Source organism: Toxoplasma gondii, chromosome XII (assembly GCF_000006565.2).
Source record: "Toxoplasma gondii ME49 chromosome XII, whole genome shotgun sequence".
NCBI lineage: Eukaryota > Apicomplexa > Conoidasida > Eucoccidiorida > Sarcocystidae > Toxoplasma > Toxoplasma gondii.
Window position 1 is genome coordinate 254,093 of NC_031480.1, and position 26,200 is coordinate 280,292.

At 50.7% G+C, this 26,200-nt stretch overlaps 3 protein-coding genes across 3 annotated transcripts; 1 reads left to right on the forward strand and 2 right to left on the reverse strand.

Moving 5' to 3' along the window:
• Window positions 1-500: 500 nt before the first annotated feature.
• On the reverse strand, window positions 501-6,247 carry TGME49_300040 (ubiquitin-conjugating enzyme subfamily protein). The gene is made up of 7 exons (XM_002371686.2): window positions 5,161-6,247; window positions 3,484-3,543; window positions 2,934-3,019; window positions 2,355-2,434; window positions 1,972-2,139; window positions 1,455-1,583; window positions 501-801 (listed from the first exon to the last, which is right to left on the reverse strand). Exons 3-7 carry the CDS (start codon window positions 3,008-3,010, stop codon window positions 533-535), a joined length of 723 nt encoding a protein of 240 aa, XP_002371727.1. The 5' UTR covers window positions 3,011-3,019; window positions 3,484-3,543; window positions 5,161-6,247; the 3' UTR covers window positions 501-532.
• A 1,325-nt stretch (window positions 6,248-7,572) lies between these two features.
• Window positions 7,573-15,381, reverse strand: TGME49_300030 (hypothetical protein). Its single transcript, XM_018782378.1, has 10 exons — window positions 15,146-15,381; window positions 13,303-14,808; window positions 12,716-12,828; window positions 12,183-12,307; window positions 11,626-11,727; window positions 11,119-11,220; window positions 10,291-10,433; window positions 9,582-9,701; window positions 8,732-9,085; window positions 7,573-8,147 (listed from the first exon to the last, which is right to left on the reverse strand). Exons 1-10 carry the CDS (start codon window positions 15,190-15,192, stop codon window positions 8,048-8,050), a joined length of 2,712 nt encoding a protein of 903 aa, XP_018635202.1. The 5' UTR covers window positions 15,193-15,381; the 3' UTR covers window positions 7,573-8,047.
• A 624-nt stretch (window positions 15,382-16,005) lies between these two features.
• Window positions 16,006-25,431, forward strand: TGME49_300020 (ATP-dependent metallopeptidase HflB subfamily protein). Its single transcript, XM_018782377.1, has 10 exons — window positions 16,006-18,187; window positions 18,755-18,950; window positions 19,454-19,571; window positions 19,947-20,048; window positions 20,530-20,696; window positions 21,152-21,277; window positions 21,574-21,723; window positions 21,991-22,098; window positions 23,220-23,675; window positions 24,215-25,431. The coding sequence occupies exons 1-10, from the start codon at window positions 17,019-17,021 to the stop codon at window positions 24,686-24,688; spliced, it is 3,066 nt and encodes a 1,021-aa protein (XP_018635203.1). The 5' UTR covers window positions 16,006-17,018; the 3' UTR covers window positions 24,689-25,431.
• The last annotated feature ends 769 nt before the right edge of the window (window positions 25,432-26,200 follow it).

Genomic DNA, 26,200 nt, shown 5'->3' on the forward strand with positions numbered 1-26,200 from the left:
TTCCGGAAACGTAAAAACTTGTCGCAAAAGTTCCGCGCATCGGCCTTCCTTCGCTTGTCCTCGAAATCGCGCGAAACCTAAGAGGAACCACCAAGGGAGTGAGATGCCACTCACGCGAAAACGCGTTTTTTCCCGGAGACCGCTGTGAATCTTTCCACGTTTGCTCTGTTGAACCCGTCTCAATTCTCCGTGGAAGTGCAGACAAGGCCTCCCTTCCCCTTCGTCCAAGATGTTGTCCCCCCTAAAAACCCAATAGAAACCGGCTCTCTGGGCCATCCAGTCGTTCTCTCCTTGCCATTTCGAGTCAAACTCTTCCACACCCACACAATTGCACTCCCCCACCTCTCGAAACCGAGCATAATATACAAACGCGCATACAGACAAACACATACACATATGTATGTCTGCTTTGTGTCGGCGTAAATGCATGCAGTTCAATCTATGAATGGGTCCGAGGGCGTGTCTGTACATGGGAGCCTCCGTTTTCCAATGGAGTCGGCGGAAGGGCCTCAAAACGCGTTGCTCGCCGGCTTCAAAGAGCAGAAATGTCCACATCGTCAATGTCAGCGGGACTTCCCAAGTCACTGATTTCTGAAACTGCGTCGTTTGTCGCCTCTGCCGTTGTCGCTGTTGTGGGCACTGCCTCCCCGACTGTCGACGCTTCCCCGCTTGTAGTAGAGGTCTCGCCGTTTGCGGCATTTGGGAGGTTGGAGGTCCCGCAGAAACTGCCTTTCTGTGCTTCTTTCTTCTCCCGTTGTTCCTTCTCCCACTCTTCTCGACTCGCATACAGCCGCACATACTCTGAAAGCAACTCCACAACACAAACAGATGCGAATGCACGACTCCGACTCTGCGAGCGCCACAGCCTCCAAACCCCGACAGTCTCCTCGAAAACACTATTTGGCACAACAAAACAAGCCAGGCCCTCAGGGTGGTGTCAGACAAAGCAGCGGATGCATGTTTCAATAGCCATTGACCCATGGAAAACAAATCGCAAGCTGTACACAAAAACCACAGTGGAGCGTTCCTTGCCCCCATCTCAGGACAGAATCTCGAGTTTCAAAACATCTGTATACCGCGAGATGAGGTGACCGACGAAAAGGCGAGATGAAAAAAAACGTGCGGGAAACGCTGATGAGAAGTCCACTTGCTTGGAAGCTGTGGTCACTGACACCGTTGAGTTAGTTTCAAACATAGAACCTAGCCGGTAGTAAGCCACAAACGAGGAGCGATCTGGTACCATACGAGATGGAATGCCCTCGTCGAAGAGCACAACCTACGATAAGGAGGGACTTATGAAAAAAAATGCGGATCCGAGGAGGAAGGTAAATGCCTTCGAAGAAGGCGAGAAGGTAGGTGCAGAACTGATGAATTACCTCCGACAAGCATGCGTGCAGTTCTAAGCAAAAGAATTTGACAGTAAATGCTAACGTCGGCTCTTCAGTGAGACTCACCACGAACTTTCTCCTCATACAGACGCTTATCTCGCGACATGAGAGAAGCTGCCTCGCTGTTAAGAGGGTCTGTTGGATTTGGGTAAGTCAGCAGCTGCGGCAAGAAGACTTCGAAGACGTTCACGAGACCTGACGTCGAACGGCACAGGAGTTCATACATGCTGATACACATGCATGCACGAAAACGTGTATATGGTCATGCGGAAGGGCGGCGCGATATTGATCATTTCCAGACCACTGGGAGTACTCATCTCTGAGACAGGATTATTTATAAGCTTTTTCTGACAGGTACTTGTATCTCTGCACATACACATCTGGCAATCAAGTGAATCTTTGCAGTCGCACAAACACAGGTGAAGACAGACACATTCTCCCATGTATCACTATTGGCTTCGGCACTGTTTTCAGAGGTATGTAGGAATAAGGATGTGCACATACCTACATGGACGCACACGCACGACTTTTCTGTATGTCGTTGTCTGTACAGAGAAGTAATGCACTGCGGTGGAAGGCTCACTGTAGAGCGGGGTCCAGGTCTGATTGATGACGTCGAGGCAGACGGATCCGGACGCCTCATCGACATTCGGATGTAGCATTTTATTCATGAACCCGATCGACGGGGATGCAAAAGGATAATCGTCCGGCAGGGTGACGTGCACCTTCCAGACGCCCCCTTCGTACACAGCTGTGAACACCAGCAAAAAGCGAGACAGTTCGAGCATGGAAACAATTTCAGAGGAGGTGCTGAGAACCTCTCAAATTAAAACAGACCCCCAGAGACAACAGAAACGAAACGCGGGCGTTCTCCATCAGGCGCAAAATGGAATCGTTCACAGACGAGATAGAACCCTGGATTCTTGGTAGGTGCCGTTTCTGTCGTCTGCAAAAGAAACAACGTACTTCCTTTCGGCCCATGGAAGACAACGTGGAAATCTTGCGTGCTGTCGTTGTTCAACTCCAAGTCGAATCCTGCCATCATCCTGCAAGCATCGCAACGCAAACAAAAATTGAGTATTCGAGAGAGCTACTGCAAGCCTGTCGGTTCCCTCTTTCCCTTCACTCGTTTTGAGCGACAGGAAGGGAAGAACGCCTGGCAATCCCCTCCACGTGAGCCCGCGAAAGACAGGGGCACAGAGGAACGAAGAAATGTCCTGTGACTCCTTCCGTGCGGTGAACCGCCGAGTTGTTTGGACCGGCCAAATCGAACGTTTTGCCCAGTCACTTTGCTCTTGCTATCAGCAGAACGGCCTACTATTTTCATAACTGGAGTCATATTCTAGCTACTCTAATGTCTCTGTTTCTACGTTTTGAGTTATACTAACGTGAACTCTTCCCCGGTAAGAGCACACGGTCTCGAAGGAAAACGGCGAGCACAGACCATTTAGCCACTACTGCAGGAGGCCGTACAATCTGTGCCATGTAGTTCGGTCTGTCTGCGTATCAGTTTATAAAAAAACTGAGTGAAGAGCCGAAACGTACAGTTTCGTGAAGTCGCACTGTTTGCGATTTGAAGAGACTTGGTGGTTCGAGATCGTCGAACCCGCCATTTTGTTCATGTGCGGTGCCTAACAAAGTCCGGAGAAAACGGCCACAAAGAAGCTACGCCACGTTGGTCCTGCAATCGCTACAAACGAAAGCCTTCGTCGATAGTACCCGCCGAGAACTGAAACGTGCACACAAGCACCAGCACAAGGACAGCGAGCAACACATTCCACACACATGAAAAAGAATCTTTCCCAGCAACGAACCTACCCAAAGCACGACTACGGGTACTGAACCCAGCACGAGCAGATCGCGGCCCTTTACCCAACTCCTTGTCTACGATGTTTTTCGCTGAGGCCGAATATGGGAACTGAAGTGCCAAACGCTCCCATCTCGAAGAAAATGGCTGATTCCGCTCTCAGCCGCAAACCCCCGATGGTTGGTGAAATTGCATGATGCATCCCAGGGCGGACCGTTTCATGCTACGCACGTGGCAGGCACCAGAATTGACTCGCTCCCACGTCGAGACGTTCGGAGTTTGTCTCACCAAGTTTTCCACAAAAAGTTTTGACCGCGCCCGGCGCGAGGAAGAGTTCCTGGAAACAGCCTCCGGTACGAAGACAAATCGTAGAAATTGAAAAAAACAGATCTCAGTGACCACGGGGGCAGGAGAGAGGTTGAGGGAGTCCGGATGATGATAGCTGAAAGGAGAAAAGCCAGTCTTCTTGTAAAAAGATCAGTCGGCGTCTCGCGTGCCGCTAGCGACCAAGATTGCGTTTTAGCGCTCTAGCTCTACGGATTGACGAAAAAGCAGACGGCGGCGGCAGAGACAAGAGCACACGTCACGAGCTCGACCTCGACACCAACCTGACGGTGAGCCGCGAGGAACCGAACACAAATAAGGCCAGACGTGACACTCTGCCCACAACCGTTTACAAGAACTTTCTACAAAACCGGATTGGTACGAAGACGCGGAGCGCGTGAAGCCAACTGTGTCGAAGCGCACGGGAACACGTAGTCGGACGGCTCGCTTTTTGGGCACGAAATAAGAACGCGTAGCTGCTAAAGACGAATTTTTACCGACAGAGGTCAGCACGGAATGGAAAAGCACCATGTAGAACCGCTAGCTGCCCAAAAAGGCCACCGGCGCAAAACCGTGTTTGTTTTACCGCGAAACTGGCCAAGCCTCAGGATCAGCCCGCAAGTGGTACGGACCTCTGCGTTAGATGTTTTTCGCGTGTCACGAATTCACAACACTTTCTGGGAATTCAGCTCGCCACGGAAATGTTCTTGAAATTCCGAGAAGGACCTTCCGTGGTAAAGGTTATACTGTATTCTCTTGCAGTTTGCGCGTGTCCACCGTCAGGAAATAGTCTAAGCCCTCCCAGAAGAAGCAGTGAACATACTCGAGCTACACGGACAAGCCACAAAGTATGCGTGCCCCGCTAAACGGATCTGCCAGTTTTTTAGTTGGTATGGAGAATGAGAAATAACCCTGAAACAACAGGAAATATCTGGAAAAACCAGAGCCCCCTTTCGCCACAATTCATCTGCCAATTACCGGCATTCAAACACCGAGTCTTCCGTTCTTCCGAGGGTTGGTACGGCAGTACACTGCTGACAATGCGCAGATAACGCGGCGTCCAGAACCTATGACGACAGCACGGCTTGATATCAGGCTCTCTTTGGTTATCAGTACGGACAGATAATGCAGAACGTGCAGAGTTCGTCGACAGTTTCACGGCAGTTCGATGGGCAAAACCAAACAATCAAGCCTTTGGATACCACAGACGGTACCCGCAGTTCTGAAGTGCCGCGTCAGACAGCGCAGCACACCGTCCGTAGCGGCCGTTTGGGTAATCGAGGTGATGTGTCAACACGTCAACGACGGAACGGAGCTTCTTTGCGCGATTGTATGAAGAACACCACGTCTCCAAATACATAAACAGTGCCCGAGCAGAGAGGTACCAGACAAACACCAGACACACAGAAACGAGGGAGACAGGAAACACGTTTGTTCACTCCACAGGGGGTTTTGCCACTTTCTTCTTCTTCGCCGACTGATGACTTCGCACCACATTCACAAGCGGGGACGGTACAAACCGTGGAGCCCTGGTCGGAATAACTGAACGTTCTTGCCCGATTTTCGACGTTCCGCAGACATGCAGGAGACAGAACACGCGAAAAATGACAACATATGTTTGGCGGATACCGCGTTTCTCACCCTAGTATTCTGTGTCTCGAAACTTCTGGCTTGAAAGCCGGGCCCGCCACGAGGAACCAGCTGGGGCAGCGACCACGGTTCTTGCGCTACTTTGTGCTGCTTTATCGACGGTTAGACAGCGTGGCGAAGCAAGCGTGAGGAAGGCTGAACGTGGACGTTCGGTGGCTGACTCGTGGGGCGAGCCTTATCTCTTGAAACATGCAGGGGAGACGCGAAACGCAAAAGGGAGATTTTCCCCCTACTCATGAATCCATTTCTGGAAACCCACGCCCGCGCGTAGGAGGAAAAGACAGTCACCTGCGCTAGCGCAACTCCGCGCCTGCCTTCGTCACTGAAGACCGTATTCGCGGCGTTTCACTGGGACACACGAGCGGTGGAAGAGACGCCGTGTGGACTCTCAACGATGTGTAAGTCCACAAAGGCCTGAAACAGAACATACACACGTGCGCAGTTTCTCTGCGAACAAGAAACTGCCATCCCTCATGGAACGTGACGGGACGCCGAGCCGCCAAGACAGGCCACAACAACGTGTATCAGGTTATGCAGTTTTTCACTAGGCAGGCGCGACACCGAAACGCGGTAACGCATTTAGACAAATGTTGTAAGCATATACAGGTTCGAGAGAGGTGGTAATGAGCAGCTAAAATGAGCTTCTTGAAATTCCGAGACGCGTGCGTGACGTTTGAGAGTGCCGTAAGATTTTTTTTCAAACCACCATGAAACCACTTGGGCCTATGCTCAGGCACTATGCAACGACAGGACGGCAGGTGCACGAAAGAGATTTCGAGATGATCCTTCTGTGCACATGTGTCTGGATGATTTTCCCGCGAAAGTGTCGGGTGGAGTGGAGAAGAGGACAAAGCTTAATTGTCAAGCAGACATCGGGCGAACGGCGTCCCGGCGCGTCTCGGGGGACTCGCGTTTCTTCCCCCGTCACAGAATGTTTAGGCGACTGCGGGAGAGTTTTCGCACGCCGGCTCGCGGCGGTTGACGGGAAGGGCGGTCCACGTGTCTGCGATGACGACGTGCTTCTGAAGATCCTTGCTAACTCCCCGACAACGCGAAAACATCCAGATTCCCGTGAGTCGTACCCCGAAAACCATACACTTGTTTAAACACACGGTCGAGTCGCCCATGTGACACGCCGTCTACGCAGTGTACCTCCTGATCTCTCCGCTTTCGCCGGGTATCTACTGATGTGACGGTTGCGAAGCGGTAAGGCACTTCCATTTACCGGAGCCTTCAACCGAGTCTTACCGAGTTCGAGGCGGAAAGATGAACCTTCGTGCGGCGGCGTTCCAAGCGAAACCCAATCTCTACTCTCTCCAGGACCGGGTAAATAATGACCCGTCTCCCGGTGTTGTTCTTCTGCGTAGCTAGTAGAATTGTGTAGCGAAAGCATCTCTGCAAGATCTCCCGAAACTTTTTTGGCCTTTGCCTCTCTCCAAGAGCTTCGCCGGCAGCGATCTTCCAACGTGCAAATGATCAATTGCCACTAGTGCGAAACTCGAGAGGTTGGCGTTTTTGTCGTTCACCGAACAATGCCCTAGTAGCTTGACTAGCGTTACTAAAAACCCGGTGTACACCCGGCTAGCGGTTTTGAAAGACCGACCACCACTCTAAGCGATATTCCGATTTCCTGTTTGAGAGCGGCCAGGCTAACTCCGAATGTGGACGACATCGACAATGTTCGTTTGAATTACGCATATGAAGTGTTTCAGTTCCAGGGCTGAAAGGTCCCTGCCTTCTTCTGCCGCTGTCTTTCGCAACTCTGCGTACAACAAACGGTGCGTTCCAACGAATGTAAGAAAGGCCACAGATTCGGCGGTCCAACACCAACCGCTTCGCGGTCTTGAAGAGCTGTTACTAGGAGGACCAGCTTTTTCGTTTGCCCGCACTCCGGGAAGACTGTCCAGTGGCAATGAGCTACTCTTTTCTGGGAAGACCGCAACAAAACAGCGGTGCATGTCGCCAAGCTGCCCGTCAATCTATGCATAGAAAAGAAAGCACTAAAATGTACACAAACGAGTCGAGATCGAGCGACAGAATTAACGCTCACGGTTTGCCGGAACAGCAGACCATGGTTTTTTAAAGCGTACATCCCCCAATATCAGGCGACCGAAACGCAAACAAGCATGTGGATGCCAGCGTATTCTACCTAAACCTACATACCCGTGAGGCTAGCTATCTTGTTTTACAGTTTCGCTTTGAACACTCCGTCTGCTTAATTGATGAGGCCACAAAGTGGTGACCCAAGTGTCGCTAAAGCGCTAAGTGCGCCGAGCACCATTACTGCGTAGAGTCCTTTAAATCTGGAACAGCAGATTATGGTTTGGTAGTGAATTGATGAAAGCCTCTTTCGATACTGGGCAGGTGTGTTTTTGAAACGCGTCAGTCAATTCGAATTCTTTACACGTGTTTCACGCTTGTTTTCATGTAAACGTAGAAGGTCCACCAAACGTTGAAATTTCGCCGGAATTTCGTGGCGTTGTCACCGGACAGACCCAACTGGGAATTCGGTAGCGACTGCTTTTGCCTCTCGACGAGAAGGCCCACATCTCGGAGACAAACCCGACAGCTAACGTCGAACACCCTGGATACACACAAGCAAATATTGAGAACGCTGACTGTTATCTGTGTAAGAGTATGCTGTTCCTACATAGTTACTTCAGCGTGAGGTTTTCACTGGAGAAATAGCTTGTACTAGAGACCCGAAAAGCCGCGTTACACTGCAACGCCACACCGCTTTCGTGATAAAACCACCCGGGTTTTTCCGACAAGCGGGGAAATTCTCGCTGTCACGAGAAACGCGGCAAGTGGGAACTGAGCTGAAAAAAACAGAAACCGAGACGGCACGTCTTCGAGAGAGACGGGACAACAAAAGAGCTTAGGCACTGGATCCACTTGGCTTTTCCAGCTGGAATTCGAGGCCGAGAGAAGCGCAAATCTCGGCGGCGGCTTCTTGTTGGGCGTCCGTCAAATCGTATCTGAAAAAAGCGGGGAGAAATGCATCCGAGGATGCAAAATGTCAAAAACGAAAACCACCCGAAAGCGACACTCTGCAGACCTCTGCCTGAACCAAAGTGTGACTGCCCATGCAACCGCCACCTGTACATACACTCCACCCGCTGGAGGGGTTTTGTGCCACTGTGTGAAATCTGGCCCGTTGAGCATGTCCACATTTGCCCATGTGTATTCTATTTGCATTTCCAACAAGTCATACGCAAATCCATTTGTATTTCTGTTAAAAGAAACCGACAGAGGAAAGCAGGGATCTCTTGATTAAGAGATGCACGATCCAGATCTTTTTAACTCCTACCGCCCTCGCGCCCCTCCAAACTGGATGCTACCGGTCTGTGCTCATGCAGTCGCACATACAGAAGTGACTATCCGTGAGTGTCAGTTGCTCCCTTCTTTCACTTCAAAGAAAGCTTCACAAAGGCACCCGTGCCCGCCCGGCGGGGTCCCGACGGTGTCCCCGGTCGTGTTCCTTCGCAAGTGTGTTGGGCGTCCAGAGTTTCACGAAGCAGGAGGTCTCTCGATCGATGTGTATTTCGTAAATTTTCCTCACCGCTTCATGTGGAGAAGCTGAGCGACTCTCGAGAGAAGGACGCCGCCTCTCACTCCCAGTTCCCGTAGCGCGCCGAGCAGGCGAATGTAGGAAGCCGCCGAGAGAGCTTGAAGGCGAGACTCGTTTGCTGAGTCTCGGTCCAAAGCGGAGTCTTCTCGGAGAGAAAATCCCTTTGCGTCTTCCGCAAAAAAAAGAAGGGGGAGATCTTCGTCTTCCTTGACCCAGAGTTCTTCAGGATCTGAAGCCCCATCCGAAGACACAGCGGCGACTGAATCGACGCCGGTCAGGTAGTTGCACAAAGCGACAACGAGACGCTCGCGGTTTCGGGGCGCCTCCGGACGCACCTCCCCGTACCTGAGGGACGAAGATGAAAACGCGGTACCAAGGGATGAAAGGAAACAGGAGGAGAAGGGGATGAGAGAAGAGACACGGATCAGTGAAACAAACAAGGAAAGATAGAGTAACCGAGACACAGATGAGAGGAGAAACAGAATGAGAACGAGAGACAGAAGTAAAGATATGCACGGAAGGCAAGAGAGAAAGAACAAGGGGAGCGAGTGAATTGAGCTAAAGAGAAGATGGTACAAAAGATAAGAACAAGCGAGAGAACAGTGCATCCGAACGAGGGACGAGAACAGGAGAAAGGACGAAAACGTCGACACGCACACCATCGAAATGGAAATCGGCGAGAGCAAATGCCATCTGCACAAAAGGATAGGCCATGAGGAAGACGCGGAAGAGAAGTGACGTGTCTCTTTTCTTCCCAACGTTTAAACGAGAAAATCACTCCACAAAATCAGAGTGGTAACAAGAAAGCGCATAACTTCCTCTCGAACTTGACCCTTCGTACCTAACCAGAGAGACAAAAATCCGCAAACAGCTCTCTGGGGAGAAGAACGCCTGTTCAGTTGTCGCCTCTTCTTCCGCGCGTCGAAAAAGTTCATCCACACTCGCAAGCAGCGTCTCATCTCTGAAAAAGCGAAAGTCAATGCACTATTCATTCTTTCTGTATACTGAGAATCACACCAAAGAACCCCATACAGCAACATATATATGTATACATATATATATATATATATACTTATACGCATGGATATACATGGGTGTACGTACATGCTGATACACAAGTATATACGTACTGAGAAAGAGACAGTTGTTTGCGGATGCACACACATCTGTATGTGTGTAAACGCATATGTTTATTTATGCGTATATGCATATATATATATATATATATGCATATGTATACTATATATGTATATATATATTTATATATAGACACACCCGGACCTTTTGACAGACAAATCATGTTCACGCCGGAGCATACAGGTGTGAAATTCGCCTGGGAGGCAACGCAAGCACACAGATACGAACGCCTTCTCCAGTTACGCATGCACCTGCTTGTGACGCCTCGCCAAACAGAATTGCTCGCGAGTCAGGACGAATTCCACTGAAAGAGAGGTACGGCGACAAGCGTCAGCACACATGGGGAGACCTCGTTCACTTCATTTTCTTTCAAGAACCGGGGACATCATGTCAGCGCGGAAGCGTCTGCGTACTTGGAAGAGGCCGCAAGGCGTGTAACGCCTTCGAGAAGACGAGAGAGATGGTCTTCATCGAAGAAGTACAACTGCCGAATCGCTTGCGCAACCAGCGCCTCTCGAAAGGCTCCGGACGGCGCAGGAACGAGGTCCCAGTGTCGCTGAAGAACACAGAGAAGATGCAGAGAGCAGAGACAGTGTGTGTCTGCTTTTTCGCCCAGGACTAGTCGTCCTTCCACATGCTTTTTGGGAGGAGCACCACAGTTTTTACGGCGGTGCAGACAGATGTGGAGACTGCACTTTCTTGAACAAAGGGGACTCTTTCCGTGCTCCTGTTTTTTGACGAACGCGCGACTCGGCCAAAAACGTCCTGAGTGAGCCGGGTGGTAGAACGGACTTCACCAGTGCGGCAACTAGACCTGGGGGGACAGCGTTTCTTGAAACTGTTGTGCATTTACGGCATCCTGCGGGCAGAGCACCACCTGAAGTTATTCACGGGTGCCTCATGAATCCCAGTCGCGTCTTCAGAGCTCGACGCGCAGGAGTTTCAAATGCTCCATCAAAAAACGACTTCAGAGCTTGCAGAGACCGCAGTCTCCACAGCTTCTGAGCCGCTTCAAAAAGTCAACAGATGGAAGCGAACGAGGAGATAGAAAACGACAACGCTTCTGCGTCGCGTCGGCCTCTGCAACTGTCCATCTTTCTTGTCGAATCCAGCCTGCGGAGCTCGGAGCATGCACGCTGTCTCTCTCTTGAAAACATCTAGTCTTTCGAAAAACGACTTTCTGCCTCCTGCATGCAAACCTCCGATCCTTCTCGGGCAGGCGCGTCTCAGGATCCACTTACCACGAACGCCGTCAGATGTGCCGGTGAGGCCTCCTCCAAGCGCGCATGCATCAAACGACTTGTCTCCTCCGCAAGTTGCTTCATTTCTTCCTTCTTCGTCTCCTGAGACAAAAGCCGGAAATCCCCTCGAGACAGATTCTGCAAAGGCGCTCGGGTCTCCACAGCGACACTCAACACAAAGCTGCACTCAAAATTTTCGTTCCCCACGATTCTCCTTCCCACCATAGAGAAACCTATATTCATGCATGCGTATAAGCGCATACATGCATGTATGTCAATATGCATATAAATGTGTGTATGCGTATACATACATATATATATATATATATATATGTATATATGTATATTATGTACATATGCTAAAATTTGCAGTTTCGTATGCTTATTCGTGTATATCTCTGCATGTATAAATATCTGTGTAGGTGTATGAAAATAGGATTGCATAGATTTGACACAAATATGTGCGGAAATCAGGTTCTTCCTCTTTTTTTTCGATTGTGCAATTACCGAAGAAGAGATGAGAGCCGAGACGGCTGCGCTGTGGAGACGCGCGAGGGAAGCGACGTCAGCGACGGGGAGAGAAGACTCGACAGCCTGCAGCACTGTTCCCTGAGAGAAACGAATGATCAAAGAAAAGTAAGGCGGGGAAGAGGTCGACGAACCAAAGAATGTGGAGAAGGGAGTGAGGAAAAACAGAAAGGCAACGAAGAGAGTAAGTTGAACGAGAGAAACGGAGGCAAGGAAGTTGAGAAAGCGATCTGATGCATGCGGCGTGAGAGAGAGACAGAAGCAAGGAAAGTGTCACGGGAGCGAAGAAGAACAAGGAAAAGAGGAGGAGTGAACAAGATGGAAGACTCTTCGAGGGAAGCCGATGCAGAACGTCAGACGCGAAAGGAGACCGGCGGAGACGACAGAGAGAGAGAGAGCAACGCGCGAAAGCGAGGAGAGGAACAAAGAAGAATGGAACTGAACGAGAAATGAGATTTGAGAAAGAGGGAGTCGACTGAAACATGAAACATCGGAGGAGAGACAGACGTGAGACAGACCCAAACATACGAACTCACCAGGAGAGGAGGCAGGAGATCTTGACATCGCGGATCAAGTCCAGAGACAGAAGAAAGTTTCACGAGAGCAAAAAGCGCGCGCGACAAATCCTCGGGTGTACAGGCACCCAGCTGGTCCCCTAGACCTGGCAAGAATCCGGACAGGAGAAGTAGCACAGGCGTGGGCAATACGTCGGAAAAATCACAGAGAGAAAAAACTTGAAAAAATGCGGGGACAAACGAGGAAGAAGTACGGCCGATTGATACCTTCTAGCTCCACCGAAGAATCGGACTTGCAAGTCTCCAGGCGTATCCAAGAAACGAGGACACTCCAGTCAACGAAAGCAAAAGTTCGTGAGCCAGACGAGTTTCGAAATTTGACAACGGAAAGGACCAGCGTCACAAAAAGACGTTAAAGGGAGTGCTGGACTTGACCTATTTCTTTCAAGTGGAAAACGATCACGAGAGTAACGCTACCGAAGGACACAAAGGATGGCTCATTTCTGAATGCCTAAAAAAATCTGAAAAAACAGGGAGAAAAGAAGACTTCTCACGTTTGAGAACGTCGGGAAAGAAGTCGCGACTCGGAGCAGCGCGAGCGACAGTGGCAGCGAAGAGAACTTTGCACATGCTTCCAGGACTCAAGCTCTCTCGATGGTCATCCACTCTAACAAAGCAGAAACACACACATGAACAAGTTGAACAACGCAAGCCAATTCCTTTCTTCTTCGTCTCCTTCTTTTCTTCGCGCCCTGCTGTCTCTGCAGATAGGTGCAGATAAGTGGACAGGTTACCGCACAGCTGCAACATAGAAGAGGATCAAGCGAGACACAAGAGCGTTTGCATCTCCACAGAAACCCACTAATGTACATATACATATATATATATATATATTTCTATGTGTAAATAAATGCAAATAAATACATTAAGATTCCCACTTGTGTCTGGCTACAACTACACATATGTACATATATATATATATATATATATATATATATATGCTTTGAGAGATTCATGCTTGTGTATTTGTACAGCTGCATCTGTATAGTTGAATATACATATATATATATATATAGACATGGTGCTGTATTTCGTCGTTTGTCCGCTGATACGCCAGAGGGATTGGATCGTTGGTTCTCACCTCTCGAGGCACCTGAGGAGCCCCCTGAAAAGACTGCTTTCTCTGTTTTTCAGCGTTTGTGTTTCCTCTGCGACGGCTGCTGCAGCTCGAGCGGCGGCTTCTGTGAGGGCGTGACTCTCTCGACTGGCTCCTCTGTTCTGCACTTCGCGTTCCGCGGTGAGTCCCGCAGCTTCCCCGTCTTGGTGGAAACCTCTCCGTTTCCTCCTGCCTTTCTCAGCTCGGTGCAGTGCCTGCACAACCGGCGAGAGGAGGGAGAGCAGCAGCCACCCCGATGGAGACAAGTGTACAGATGGCTCTCGCGCGCGCAGCAGCGGCGAGGCGCAAAAGAGCTCTGCCGCCTTTGTGTTTCTGCTGCCTTCTGCGTCCCCGTTCTCTGCTGCTGCAGCTGTCTCCGCGAGCAGAGGCGCGTTGACCGCATCCCGACAAGCTGCGAACGCCTCCATGGCGCGCGCAAGAGCGAGAGGCGCCGTCTCGTTCAGAGACTGCATGCGTTTTCCGTGGACGAGGAGAAGAGCGGTCGTCTGAAGGAGAGCAGCGTCTCGGCAGTTGGCCGCGAAAACGAGAGAAAAGGCGAGGTCGCAGAGATCCTCTGCCTCGCTCTCCGCGCCGCGAAACTGCAGCAGCAGTCCTGCATGCGCGACTAACCGCGCCACGAACCGCGGGTGTCTGTACACCTCAGGGAGGCCCGGCCGGAGCGCGTCCAAGAGGACGAGGCACTCGGGGAGTTGCATGCAAGGGAGGCGCTGCTCGACGCGTCCGAGCAAGGTGCAGACGACATTTTTCTCCACGACGCCGGCCTCGGCGCAGCCGCGAAAGAGGAAGGCAAGGGTGGAGTCCGGCGCATGCGCGGCCGTCGCTGCGGCTTGCCTCCCCAAGAGCGCGAGGAGACTGTCGAGGTGTTGAGGGAGATGCGTCGGCGAGAAGGACGAAGAAGAGAGAGAAACGGCGGGAGAGGGAGAGGGAGGCGGCCGTCTCTCAGAGACGCTGTACGCTGAGGGCGAGTGAGCGAGACTCGCAAGGACAACTGCGAGAGTCGCGGCATCCATCTCGTGGATGTACGCCGAGCCGCCGCGGAGAGGGAGAGCGAGGAGGTCCGGAAATCCCATGAAGAGAGCAGACGGCTGCACGGTGCGCTCGCGCCACCATTCGAACTCAGGATGAAGTTTATGCGGCGAGAAGCGTTCGGAGAGAGGACGCGGAGTGAAGATCTTGTTGTGCTGCTTCGACCAAGTCCGCTTCGACGGCGGCGTATACCACCGCAGGGAGAACGCGTACTGCGGAGGCAGAGCGACATGCAGCGAAGAAACCGACGGAAAGCGAGGCGTCGGAAGTTCAGAAAAACGCAAAGAAGCGAAGCACCGACGCGCAGACGAAAGCGAGGCAAAACAGAGCGAAGGACCAGGAGACGCGAGAGCGGAAAGAGAAGACAGAGAGGAAAGAGAAGAGAGGAGTCTATGCTCCGGATTTGAGGCTTTCGAGGCTGCGGGGAAGGACCTCTCGAGGGCGCTGCATGCACGTGGAAGGGCAGGAGAAGCCGTCGCGCATGGGGAAGAAGAAAGAGAAGCAGAAGAAGAAGAGGAAGAAGAAAGAGAAGAGGAAGGAGAATTAAGAGAAGAGGAAGGAGAAGAAGAAAGAGAAGCGGAAGGAGAAGAAGAAGAGAGAGAAGCGGAAGGAGAAGAAAGATGACAGCGGAAACGGCACCAAAAGACTTTCATTTTGCGAGGGAGAAGCAAGGAAGAAGAGGACGAAGAGGAAGAAGAGGAAGAAGGTTAGTTGATACCTCCCTTCGTTCCTTTCAGAGAGCACGCAGACAAAACTCTGCTAGACGGCATATCCCCCTCACCCTTTTAGTTCCGAGTCAACAAGCGACTTTCTCCATTTTTCTTCCATCGACTCCGCGCTTTCCTGCTCCCTCTGGACTCCATGAACGTAACCTCTGTCGGCTTCTCCCTCTCATGTTCTCTCTCGTCTTGTTGCAAGTCGCGTCCTCTGAATAGTGAAAGCCGGCAGAAGACGCACGAGTTTCTTGAAAAGCGAGATTTGCGGAGAGTATCGAGAGACGAGAAGCATCGGGAAACGCGGCATTTTCTGTTTTCTGGCCAAGTTTCGTTCTCGCGCTGCATGCAAAGTTTCGCATGTCTGCGGATCGACTGTCTCCGCGTCTCTGCACACGCTCTTTCTTCGCTCTTTCTTCTCTCGTTCTTCGCTCTTTCTTCGCTCGTTCTTCTCTCGGTCTTCTCTTCTTTTTCCTCGCTTTCTTCCGGTTTTCTCTCCCCTCTCTGCTGCCCTTGCGTGCTTTCTGTTGCGTCCGTTCCCTCTCCCTGCTGCCTTCTCTCGACGAGACTGGGAGGGAACATCTGTAGAAATCTGCTTTTCTCAGCCGCTGCCGTTTCAGCGAAAAGCGGCTGCGCCAGACAGGGGGGCAAAGTCGCGAGGCCTCGCGCGTTCCAGGTGCAGGGACCTCGTTTGTGCGTCGATTCTGGGCGTTTTTAAAGATTCTTTCGTACCCATCAGAAGCAGAGTCCCCCTTTTTTCTCGAGAACGCAATATCCTCTTTTTAGAGAGCCTTCTGCGGCTCTTCTTCTCACCGAAAAGCGCCTCCAACCCCCGCGCAGGTTCGCAGCAGTCGCGGGAGAGGCGGCTTTCTCGTGCGCGGCAGTAGCGGAGTTTCCAGGTCGAGAAGTTTTTTTTTTCTGGACACAACACCGCTCTCGTTCTCGCGAGAAACTCGCGACAGTCTTTCCTTCTGGTCTCTTTTATGATTGTCTTCGCTTCTTTCATGCCGAGAAAACTGGTCCATTCGCAAGGAATCTGCACAACTGCCGCGCCGCATCTGCCGCGCCGCGGTGTCTCTGCAGCATTCGCGGTACGCTTTTCACCCGGAGCATTTGCGTTTTCCTTTCCAGAAAATTCCGTTTTTTTTTCTCGTCTTGTCTTTCCACGCGACAACCGGCGTCAACACCAACGTTTCTTCTCCTTCGCTGGCGTTTGTTCTCGCAAATACTCCCAATGTTCTCCTGCCCCTCCTTACGCCGGAAACGCCGCGTTTCTCCGGTGTCTCTTTGTTTCCTTTGAAAAGAGAAAAGTAACTCCGAAGCCCCCAGTTCTCTCCCCTGCATTTCTTTGTTTCTTCTTCTCCTCTTCGCCCGGTGCATCGTGCCGCCTGTGTACCTTCTGCCCTGCTTTGGGGAATGCGTTTCGAGACGCCGCGCCTCTCTGCAGCGTCTCCTCCCCCTTTCCTCCTTTCGCGTATCTCTGGGGTTCTCGCGCATGTTTACCCCTTTCTTTCTCGGAATTCACAGACAGTCTCTCCCTCGTTTTACGCGTCGCGTCGCGTGGAAGAAGACGGAGACGAAGGAGATTGCGACGAAGCAGTGTCTTCATGGCGTCTCGTCTCTCGCGTCTCCACTCGACTTTCCAGACTCCGCCTCCTGCAGAAAGGAAGAACGTCTGAATTTCCTCCTCTTCTTCGTCTTCGAAAGCCGACAAATGTAGAGAGAGCCCTCTGTTTCTGAACGTGCTGTGATCTCTTCTGCGGCTTGCGACGTCACGCCTCGCTATCTACGGAGAGGTGGACTTCTGGATCTGGGGAAGGCTTTCTCCCCTGCTTTTTCCTCCCATTTTTGCTGCAAGACAGAGAGAGAACGTTGGGTCTCCGACTCTCGTCGGTTCGCTCCGCGTTTTCAAGCTGTCTGTTTTTTCTTTTTTTCAAGAGCATGCGGTCTCTGCTGGCTCAGGCGCCCCTCGGGCCGCGCGGGACTCCCGCGCAGGCTGCGGCGTTGCAGGGGACATTGTCGACTGTGGCTGTGAGAAGGATCCAAATCGGGGACAGAAGGTTGCCAACTTTTCTCTCGAGCTCTCTTTCACTTGCGTCCTCGTGCGCATCCGCGCGCCACCTGCATCGCCGCCTCTCTTTCTCTTCTCGCTCCTTTTCTTCTCTCTCTCCTGCTTCTGTCTGCTCTCTCTCTCCTGCTTCTGTCTGCTCTCTCTCTCCTGCTTCTGTCTGCTCTCTCTCTCCTGCTTCTGTCTGCTCCCCCTCGACTTCTTCTGGATCCGGCTCTCTTCTTCAATCGCGCTGCTCTTCGTCTCCTTTCACGACTCTGAAACGTCCTCCTCGCTCCTCCTTTTTCGTTTCGTCTCTCTCCTTCTCCCGTCCTCCTCAGACGCCCGCTGCACTCCTTCGGCGTCCGTTCGCGACTCTCCCTCCGCCGCGCTTCGCCGCCTCCTTCTTCTCCCCCTCTGCGTCTGTCTCGCCTGCCTCGTCCGCGACCGCTTCGACTCTGAAGCATTTGCAGGAGCAGGCGCTGCGGCATCCCTCGGATCCTGCATGTTGGATGCGCTACTTCCAAGCGCTGAACGCTCGGGGAGACTCGCGCGAAGTCGTGAGACAGTTCGAAGAGAACCTGCTTGTGAAGCAGTTGTCTCCGGAGCACCTGCGCGGCGACGCGGCGACGGCTTCTGCTCTCCACGGTGTCGTGGCGGAGTATCTGAAGGCCCTCTGCGCCTGCGACGGAATTCACTCGCAAGCTCTCTCTGCGCTCGCCAGAGACCTCTTCCCCCTTCTGTCCGCGGGGACCTCCACCTCGCCAGCGAAGCGCGCGGAGACAACGACTGCGCCTTCCGCCTCCAGAGATGTCGAGAGCGAAATGCGCCTCCTCCAACTAAATCAGCTGCAGCTGCTCCTGCAGCAGCTGCAACATCTGTCCTCGCAGCTCGCGCAAGAGCGAACCACGGGCAACGCGGGCGCCCTTGGCCGCTACGGCACGAGCGCGGCGGTCGAAAGAGAACAAGAAGCGAAGTCGCGCGCGAGAGGCGTCCTAGGCTGGACTCTCTTCGCTGTCCACGGCGTACTTAGCGGCGTCTGGAGAACCTTCAAAGTCGGCAGGTGAGCGGTGGACGCAGACGAGAAAAGAGCGAGGAAACAGAGCAGGGCGAGGAAGAGGCAGGAAGCGAAAGAGCGAAGAGGGGGAAGAAGATGAGAATTCGAGAGAAACGAAGCAGACAGACAGTGCCGGCAGCCTTCGTTAGAAAGGAAAAGTATCCTATCCACGTTGACGCGTCCTCGAACTTTCTCCGTTCTCTCATTCTTTTCCGTTTGCCTCCTCTGCATTCGAGTCTCTTCTCAGCTTGGGAAGTCCTCTCGCTGCTGCTTTGATCTGAGTGGCTTGTCTGCTCTTCCTTTTTTAGAGAAAAGCCTGCGGTTTCCAGAATGCTTTTCCCCTCCCCTTAGGGTATTTCCGGTTTCCTTCCTCTCTCTGCGGCTGTGAAGCGGGCCGTCCGCTTTTTTTGCGTGTCTTTTCATCCTGCGAGAGTGCGTTTCCTGCTTCCCCTGTCTTCTGGAGGGGGTGGTATCGCCTCGCGTTCGGTTTTCCTGATCGTTTCGCGTCTTCGGTTCGAGCTCGGCGGGTCTGCTTTGACTCTCTTCCGGTTTCTGCCCACTTCCTCCTTTTAGCGCGGGTCTATGGAGTCTCCTGCTCTCTCCAATCGCGGCGGTTCTGCTGATTTGGAGCTTCGCGACGGAGGCGCTGCCGGACTTGCAACAGGCAGCGAAGAAGGCCGAGGGACTCCCAGAAGGAAAATCCAAGGAATGGGTACAAGGAAAAATCGTGCAGCCTGACCAAGTGAAAACCACTTTCAATGATGTCAAGGTAAACCACGCAGTGCTTGCATGCAACACACAAACATATGCATATATATATATATATATATGTACGTGTGTATCTGTGCAAACGGATGTATTTCTCATATATATATATATATATATATATATATATATATGCTTGTATACATATATCGATGTATTGTATACGCAGTGGGTTTCTGGGTGTAGCTGTCTAGCTGTTTATATATATATATATATATCACCGTTTATGTCTGCGGATGCGTACCCCTGCATATTCAGTGCTCTCTATCGGTATTTATTCATGTTTGTCTCTCTGTATCTCTCGGCCTTTCTCGGCGGATGAAAGAGTCTGTGGACATTGCTCGATGTCTGGGGTGATCCTTTTTCTGTGAAGTAAATGTGGAGGTGTATGCGCAGTCGTTTTGAAGAGAGAGAAATATGTGTGCGACGTCAGAGAGAGAGACCTGCAGGCGCTTCTGTGGCGAGTCGAGGACAGGAAAACTGTTTCTCTCTTGCATCTTTCTACAGGGGTGCGAAGAGGTCAAGAAGGAAGTCGAAGAGGTTGTCGCCTATCTCAAATCTCCAGAGAAATTCACGGCTATGGGAGCGCGCCTGCCGAAGGGCATTCTCCTGCAAGGTCCCCCAGGTTCGTTTTCTTCGAACGTGTAAACTTGTTTTGATCTTCTTTGTTCTCTCTCGTAGGTCTCCTCTCTCTGGCGCTCCTCTGCTGTGTGTGTGTGTCTTTTCACTTTTCTTTTGCGGCTGAAGCGTACATCGTTGTCGGCTTGCCTCCTCGGTTTCCAGAGGCCGTGTATTCGCATGCGGCCATGTAGGAGCGACCATGTCAGATGGAAGGGTCTCTCTCACAGCGAAGCGATTGCTGCTGCAGAGCTGCCAAGACCGCGCTTTCGAGTTCGGACGGTATTTCAGACCGAGATGCAAACACAACTACGGATTCAACTTCCGTTCCCGAAATGCTTGGTCTCCTTTCTCGGCTGTCATCCTCTTTCGACTTTCTTAGGGACTGGCAAAACACTGCTGGCCAGGGCGATCGCTGGAGAGGCAGGCGTTCCCTTCCTCCACGCCTCAGGCTCGGAATTCGAGGAGATGTTCGTCGGCGTCGGTGAGTCGTCTTCTCCGCTGAAGCTGAGTTTCTCGGATGTGTAGGTGTGACTGCCGGGGGGTTCCGCCCAACGTTTTCTTCTTTCACATGCCGCGCTGAAAATACAAACTTGCTTAGATCCATTCTTGCGCGCCTGGACTTTGTGTCTACACTCACCGCGCCTTTGATAGATACCATCAAGCAAACCCTTCATCTCCTCTGCACATACACACACACGTACATAAAACTATATATATATATATATGTATATATATATATATATATATGTATACGCCCATGGAAATGTACACTATACGTTTGAAGATCCTTGCACACGTCCACCTATATACACCCATATATGTATGTATATATATATATATATGTATATATGTATATGTATATATATTTGTGAGTCTGTATGGGTTGCTGTACTTCGATGGAGCTGGGTAGGTATTCCGTTTCCATCTCGGTCGTATGAGCATTTCTCTTTCTTGTTTTTTAGGAGCGAGTCGGCTGCGACAGCTCTTTGCGGAGGCTCGGCGTCTGAGTCCCTGCATTTTGTTCATCGACGAAATCGACGCCTTGGGGGGAAAACGAACTTTGACAGAAAACAAGCATCATCGGCAAACGCTGAATCAACTCCTGACCGAACTCGACGGATTCAATCCTGTACGTACTTCTCTCCACATGGGCCACCCAGTATATTGTGCATACATCTGTTGTCTATATTCACTTCGCTTCACATACACATATGTCACTCGATATATTTATTTATGTGTCTGTAGTAAAACGCATACATACATACATACATACACACGACTATATATATATATATATATATATATATATGTCTCTATCTCTCTGCATGCGTATGACTATGCATATAAAAGCATGCACCAGCATCGCAGGCTTTTTTACCGACGGTTACAAGCACAGTCGTGCGTAGGTCTTCACAAAGAAGCCTTTTTGTGTCGGGTGTTTTTCGTTGAATTGTCTTTGTGGTGTGCAAAGATATAGCTTTCTAGCCAAAATCGTTGCTTTCGGTCGCATTTCCTCTTTGAGTTCCGACTAGTATGTGTGCACACAGAGATCCCTATCTGTCTGAAAGCTCTTTTTTTTTATAGTCCGACGGAGTGACTCTCGTTTGCGCCACAAATCTTCTGGAGGCTCTCGACCCTGCGTTGACGCGACCGGGCCGAATCGACCGAATTATTCATGTCCCCTTCCCCTCCAAAAAAGAACGCATCGAGGTAAATGTCCAAATTCACTGCATGCACTCAGTTTCAAGCTTCTTCCATGCGCTAATTTCGAAACCCTTACATGCATATGTTGCAAATTTTATTGCATGCAACAATATTCAAAATTCGTACATGTGTTCCGTTTTGAAATCTTTGCATGCTTGTCCCTCAAATTTGTTGCATGTACTGGTCTTTAAAATCATTGCTTGTGTTAAACTTTGAAATGTTGGCCTGCATTGTATCGAAACGTGTGCATGCTTGAGGTTTAAATCATCGAGAATTGATCCATTTCTTTCAATTTTTTTTAGATTTTGAAACATTATGCGAAGGAGATGCCACTCGCGGCAGACGTGGACTTGGAGGCTCTTGCGGGTCTGACGTCTGGGATGACAGGAGCAGATTTGTCGAATCTTCTGAACTTTGCTGCGATCCGGGCAGCGACTGAAGGCAAAGAACAAGTAAGGACAGTCGGTAAACGAAGTTTACGTCGAGCGCCATGAAGACTTTGTGAGAAGGAGGCGCGAAACCGTGTACAGGAGACAGGCCTGTGTGTGGTGCTGCTGTCCTCGTCTCGTATGTTGACACAGAGCAAAGCTCGTCTTCTTCGCTTTCTTCTCTCCGTTTCCACTGTTGTTTCTGTTCCACCTTTTCATGTCCGCGTTTTTCATCCTCGTTCCGGAGCATGGCGTTCTCCTTTATTCCCTGGACATTTTTGTCCTGTCCAGGTGACGCGCGCGGAAGTAGACGAAAGTTTCGATCGTTTGATGGTCGGCAGTCGCCGGACAGGTGTGGTGATGAAGGAGGAGGAGCGTCGCCTCACCGCCTACCACGAGGTGAGATTTTTTTAAAAAAACGAGACGTTTTTCTCTGCTCTCTTCTCTCACATCCTAGGAACGCTTCTGAAAAACACGAGATCCAAACGGCTTCAAAAGCGCCTTTTTACAGCTTGTCGAGGCTAAGCGACTTACCTGTCTGTAGGGTCCCAGTTGCATGTGTAGAAATTGATCAAATTCACATAAATAAAGAAGTAATTGTTCATCCCCATGCCGATGTATATTCATTCCAAGATGTATAACTACATATCTATCTATCCATCTATATATCTATATCTATATATATATATATATGTATATATGTATATGCGCACCTACGGATATTCGTTGCACATTTAGATAACTCTCTGGTTGATTTCTCTAGGTAGAGAATTCGTCTGTGATTCTTCACATCTTTACGTGCGATATCCATGCCTACATACACATAGATATATGTGCATATGTATATATATATATATTTATGTAGATATGCAGAGATATATATATATATATGTATATATGCATGTGGATATGTGGACATGTATATTTGTAGATATGTCGGTGTGGTAGTGTACTTGAGGATACACGTTGTTTGCATGCAATCGTACGTATCGCTGTGGTTTGTGTTTTTTACGACGGGAAACAGTCGGACTTTTGACTCTTGTTGCCGTCCTGTGTTCTTTTATGAAAAGAAATATTTTGTGAAGCAGATGCCTTCGGCGATATACTTCGTTTTCCTCTCTTCCGTTCCTTCTTTTCTGCTCGCCATCCTCGTTTTTTTCTCTCTCTTCGGTCTCCTTTTTTCCTTTTCTTCGTAGTTCTCTCCTTACTTCTTTATACCTTGTGGTGTGCCTCGGCTCCTTCCCTACGCGTTCTCTTGCGTTTCTTCTCGTCTTTTCTTTCTTCATGTCTGTCGCCTCGCTTCTGCTTCTGCTCTTCCCCCCCCCTTGCTTCTTCTCTTTCTCATCTTCTCTTTCTCTTCTTCTCTCTTTTCTTCTCTTTCTCTTTCTCTTCTTCTCGTTTCCTTCTGCGGTTGTTCTTCGTGTTCTCTTTTTGTGGTTGTTCTTTGCGCGTTGTTTCTTCGCGCCCACGGTCGCTCGGTGCCTCGCTGTCTCGCCGCGAAACGGCCTTCTTGTCTGCAGTCCGGGCATGCACTGGTGGCGCTGTACACGCCGGCGAGTGCGCCGCTGCACAAGGCGACGATCTTGTTTCGCGGCTCGTCGCTGGGTGTGACCTGGTCGGTGGAGAAGGAAGATACTTTCTCCCAGTCGGAGCAGCAGTGCCTCGCGTCTCTGGACGTCGCGATGGGAGGCAAAGCTGCGGAGGAGCTCGCCTTCGGCGCAGGGAAAGTCACGAGCGGCTGCAGAAGCGACCTGGTCCGCGCCACCCAGCTCGCGAGAGCGATGGTCACGAACTACGGCATGGGATTCACCGACTCGAAGGCGCCGATGGTCATCGGCAGACAAGACTACCTGCTCGTGAGCGACGAGAAGAAAAGCCGCGTCGACGAGGCCGTCCAGAAACTCCTCGACGAAAGCTACGCGCGCGCCAGGCGCCTGCTCGAGGAGAAACGAGACGAACTCACGCGGCTGGCCGAGGTACGCGACAGCGACGAAGAAGAGAGAAAGGAGGCTGTAGAGCCACGGCAGAAAAGGAAGGCGAGACAAATCCGGGAGATAGAGGAGTGACAAAGAAGGAAAGCGGGGAAAGGGAGGGAGTACGTGAAAGGGGAGGGGAAGCTGGTGCCGACAGAAGAAGGAAGGGAGAGAGACAGATGGATCAATAAACGAGGCACACACACACACACACACGCAGGAGTCCAACGGGGGAGAGACGAGGAGGTTTCCTTCCAGGTCCTGCACTTCGAAACAGGGTGTGGGGAAAGAAGGTCACCGGAAAGAGAGAGCAACTGAGAGAAAAGCCATTCGGGGAAGCCCAGAAACACTTCAAGATCGTGTAATACAGACAAAAAACCAAACAAAGGCTTTCCTTCCTTCATTTCTCTCTCGCTTCCGAGACATATATATATATATATATATATATATGTGTGTGTGTGTGTAAAGGTGTAAAAGAAGCTTTTCTTGGTAAGCTTTGTTACACTGTTTTTTTGATTTTTTCCACCTTTGTCTTTCCCTAGGCACTGTTGGAGCATGAGACTTTGTCAGCGGAGGAAGTTCGCCTGGCGGTTGCTGGGAAACTGCGAGCAAAGCCTCGCGCAGAGGCTCAGCAAACTGCTGAGGAGGCGGGAGAGGAGCTTCACGTTTCTTCTTCTTTGTCGAACAATGAAGACCGGAAGCTAGAGAAAAGATCTGCTCCAGGGTCGGCCCCCACTGCAGAGGAGAGAGAAAATGCAACGGACAGAAGTGCACACACTCGAAAGGAGACTCACAAGGAGACACGAGGCCAGGTGTCTCCGACGACAGGGCCATCGGCCGCGCTCGCGCCGTCGCCCTACGCGGTCGCGGCGGCAGTTGAAGTCTCCGAGCTGCTTGCCGAGCGCCAACGAAGGCGAGAGCAAGGCGGGGGGGGTCCGGAGAAAGAAGGAAAAGAAAGAGAGAAAAAGAAATCCGAGCCGGGCGCTGGAGAAGGAACAGCGGCCAACGGCAGATAGGAAAGGCGTCGAACTGTGCAGCGACAGAGGGAACGTTTTCACTCTTTCTGTCTCTCGAGCTATAGCTTCCAGTATGCACTTAATTTCATTGAAAATCTAGAAGGCGTTTAATTCTTCCATCACTTCGATTTATGGAGAGAAAAGACGATTTGACACCCAGGTTTCTTGCGTGCATGCGTTTCGGCAACTACTCAGATGCATGCGTATCCGTGGATATTCCGGTGCATACTTGATAGTAAGATGCATTGCTTTTGAGTATCTCGATGCATGCGTGAACACAGAGAGATAGAAATCGAGGGGTAATTTGCTTTTTCCGTGTACTTCTGTTGTCTCTCAGTACATTGATGTAGCATCTTTGCCTTGTATGGAAAGGTGGAATTATTTTGATTTTCGTAATAGCGAACGCGAAAGGGCGCTGACAGACTCTGGAGGATAGAGGCGCTTTTATGCCAACGTTCAGCGTCTTTACTCTTTTTTCCCCAATTTTTTTCTTTTCTTTTGAATTTTTGTGGCCGTTCACGCGCTTTCGCGAGTTCCCGCCGTTCACCTTTTCTTCTCGTCTTTTCTCATCCGCTTTTCTCGCTCTTCTGTCGGGAGGAAAGCCGCTTTGAAGGGAGGCAAAGCCGATTTCGGCACAACGCAGTTCGTCTCGCTCGTGAACGCAATATCAAAAACAGTTCCTTTTTCTGTGCCTTCATCCGTGGATTTCTACACAGAAACTCCGATGCAAATCAGTGTGATGCAGTTTGCGGAGGCGTCCGCTTCGCAGCTTCAGTCTCCTCATGTCCAATTCTTCGGGGAACCAGACGGAGCAACAGTTCGACACAGAAACTTGCTAAGCAAGAGACAGATGGACAAAGATGCTAAACGGAACAGCCTGGGCTGTGCATATATTTTCTGTATATATATACATGCATATGTATATATATATATATATATATATATATATGCATATGTGTATATCTACAGCTGTGCTTGGCGTACGAACAAATGTATATATGTATATATGTAGCTACTCTCTGCGTATATATATGTATATATATATATATATATATACTGAGGTATATGGGTACACGCTGAGATTATTGAAGCTGGTGTGTAGGAAGGGTGTTTAAGAGTGAGTAGTTGAGTTTTTTAGAGCTGAATTGTGCGCGTCAGCGAGCAATTCGTATCCGATGGCTGACGCTAGACTCGGTGTTCCACGACTTTTAGGCTTCGAGAAGAGACGGTTTTCTCTTGTGGGTGTCCGAGTTCCCTGCTTCAGATGTTCGCGTTCGTTTCGAGCAGAAGACTGAACTGAGGAGAGAAAGGCCGATAGCAGCTTGTGTGGACTGGCGCCTCACTCTCCACGGTTTTCTTTCCTGTTTTCTGTCCTGTCTTCTGCCGACGTTCGTCGCAGTCGGTCGCCTTTCGCAGAGCGGCGGTTGCGCAAACGCTGCCAAAAGTGAACGAAACGTGAGAAAATCTCCAGCGACCCTTTTTCTCTGTTGCACACTGTTTTTGAGCAGCAGT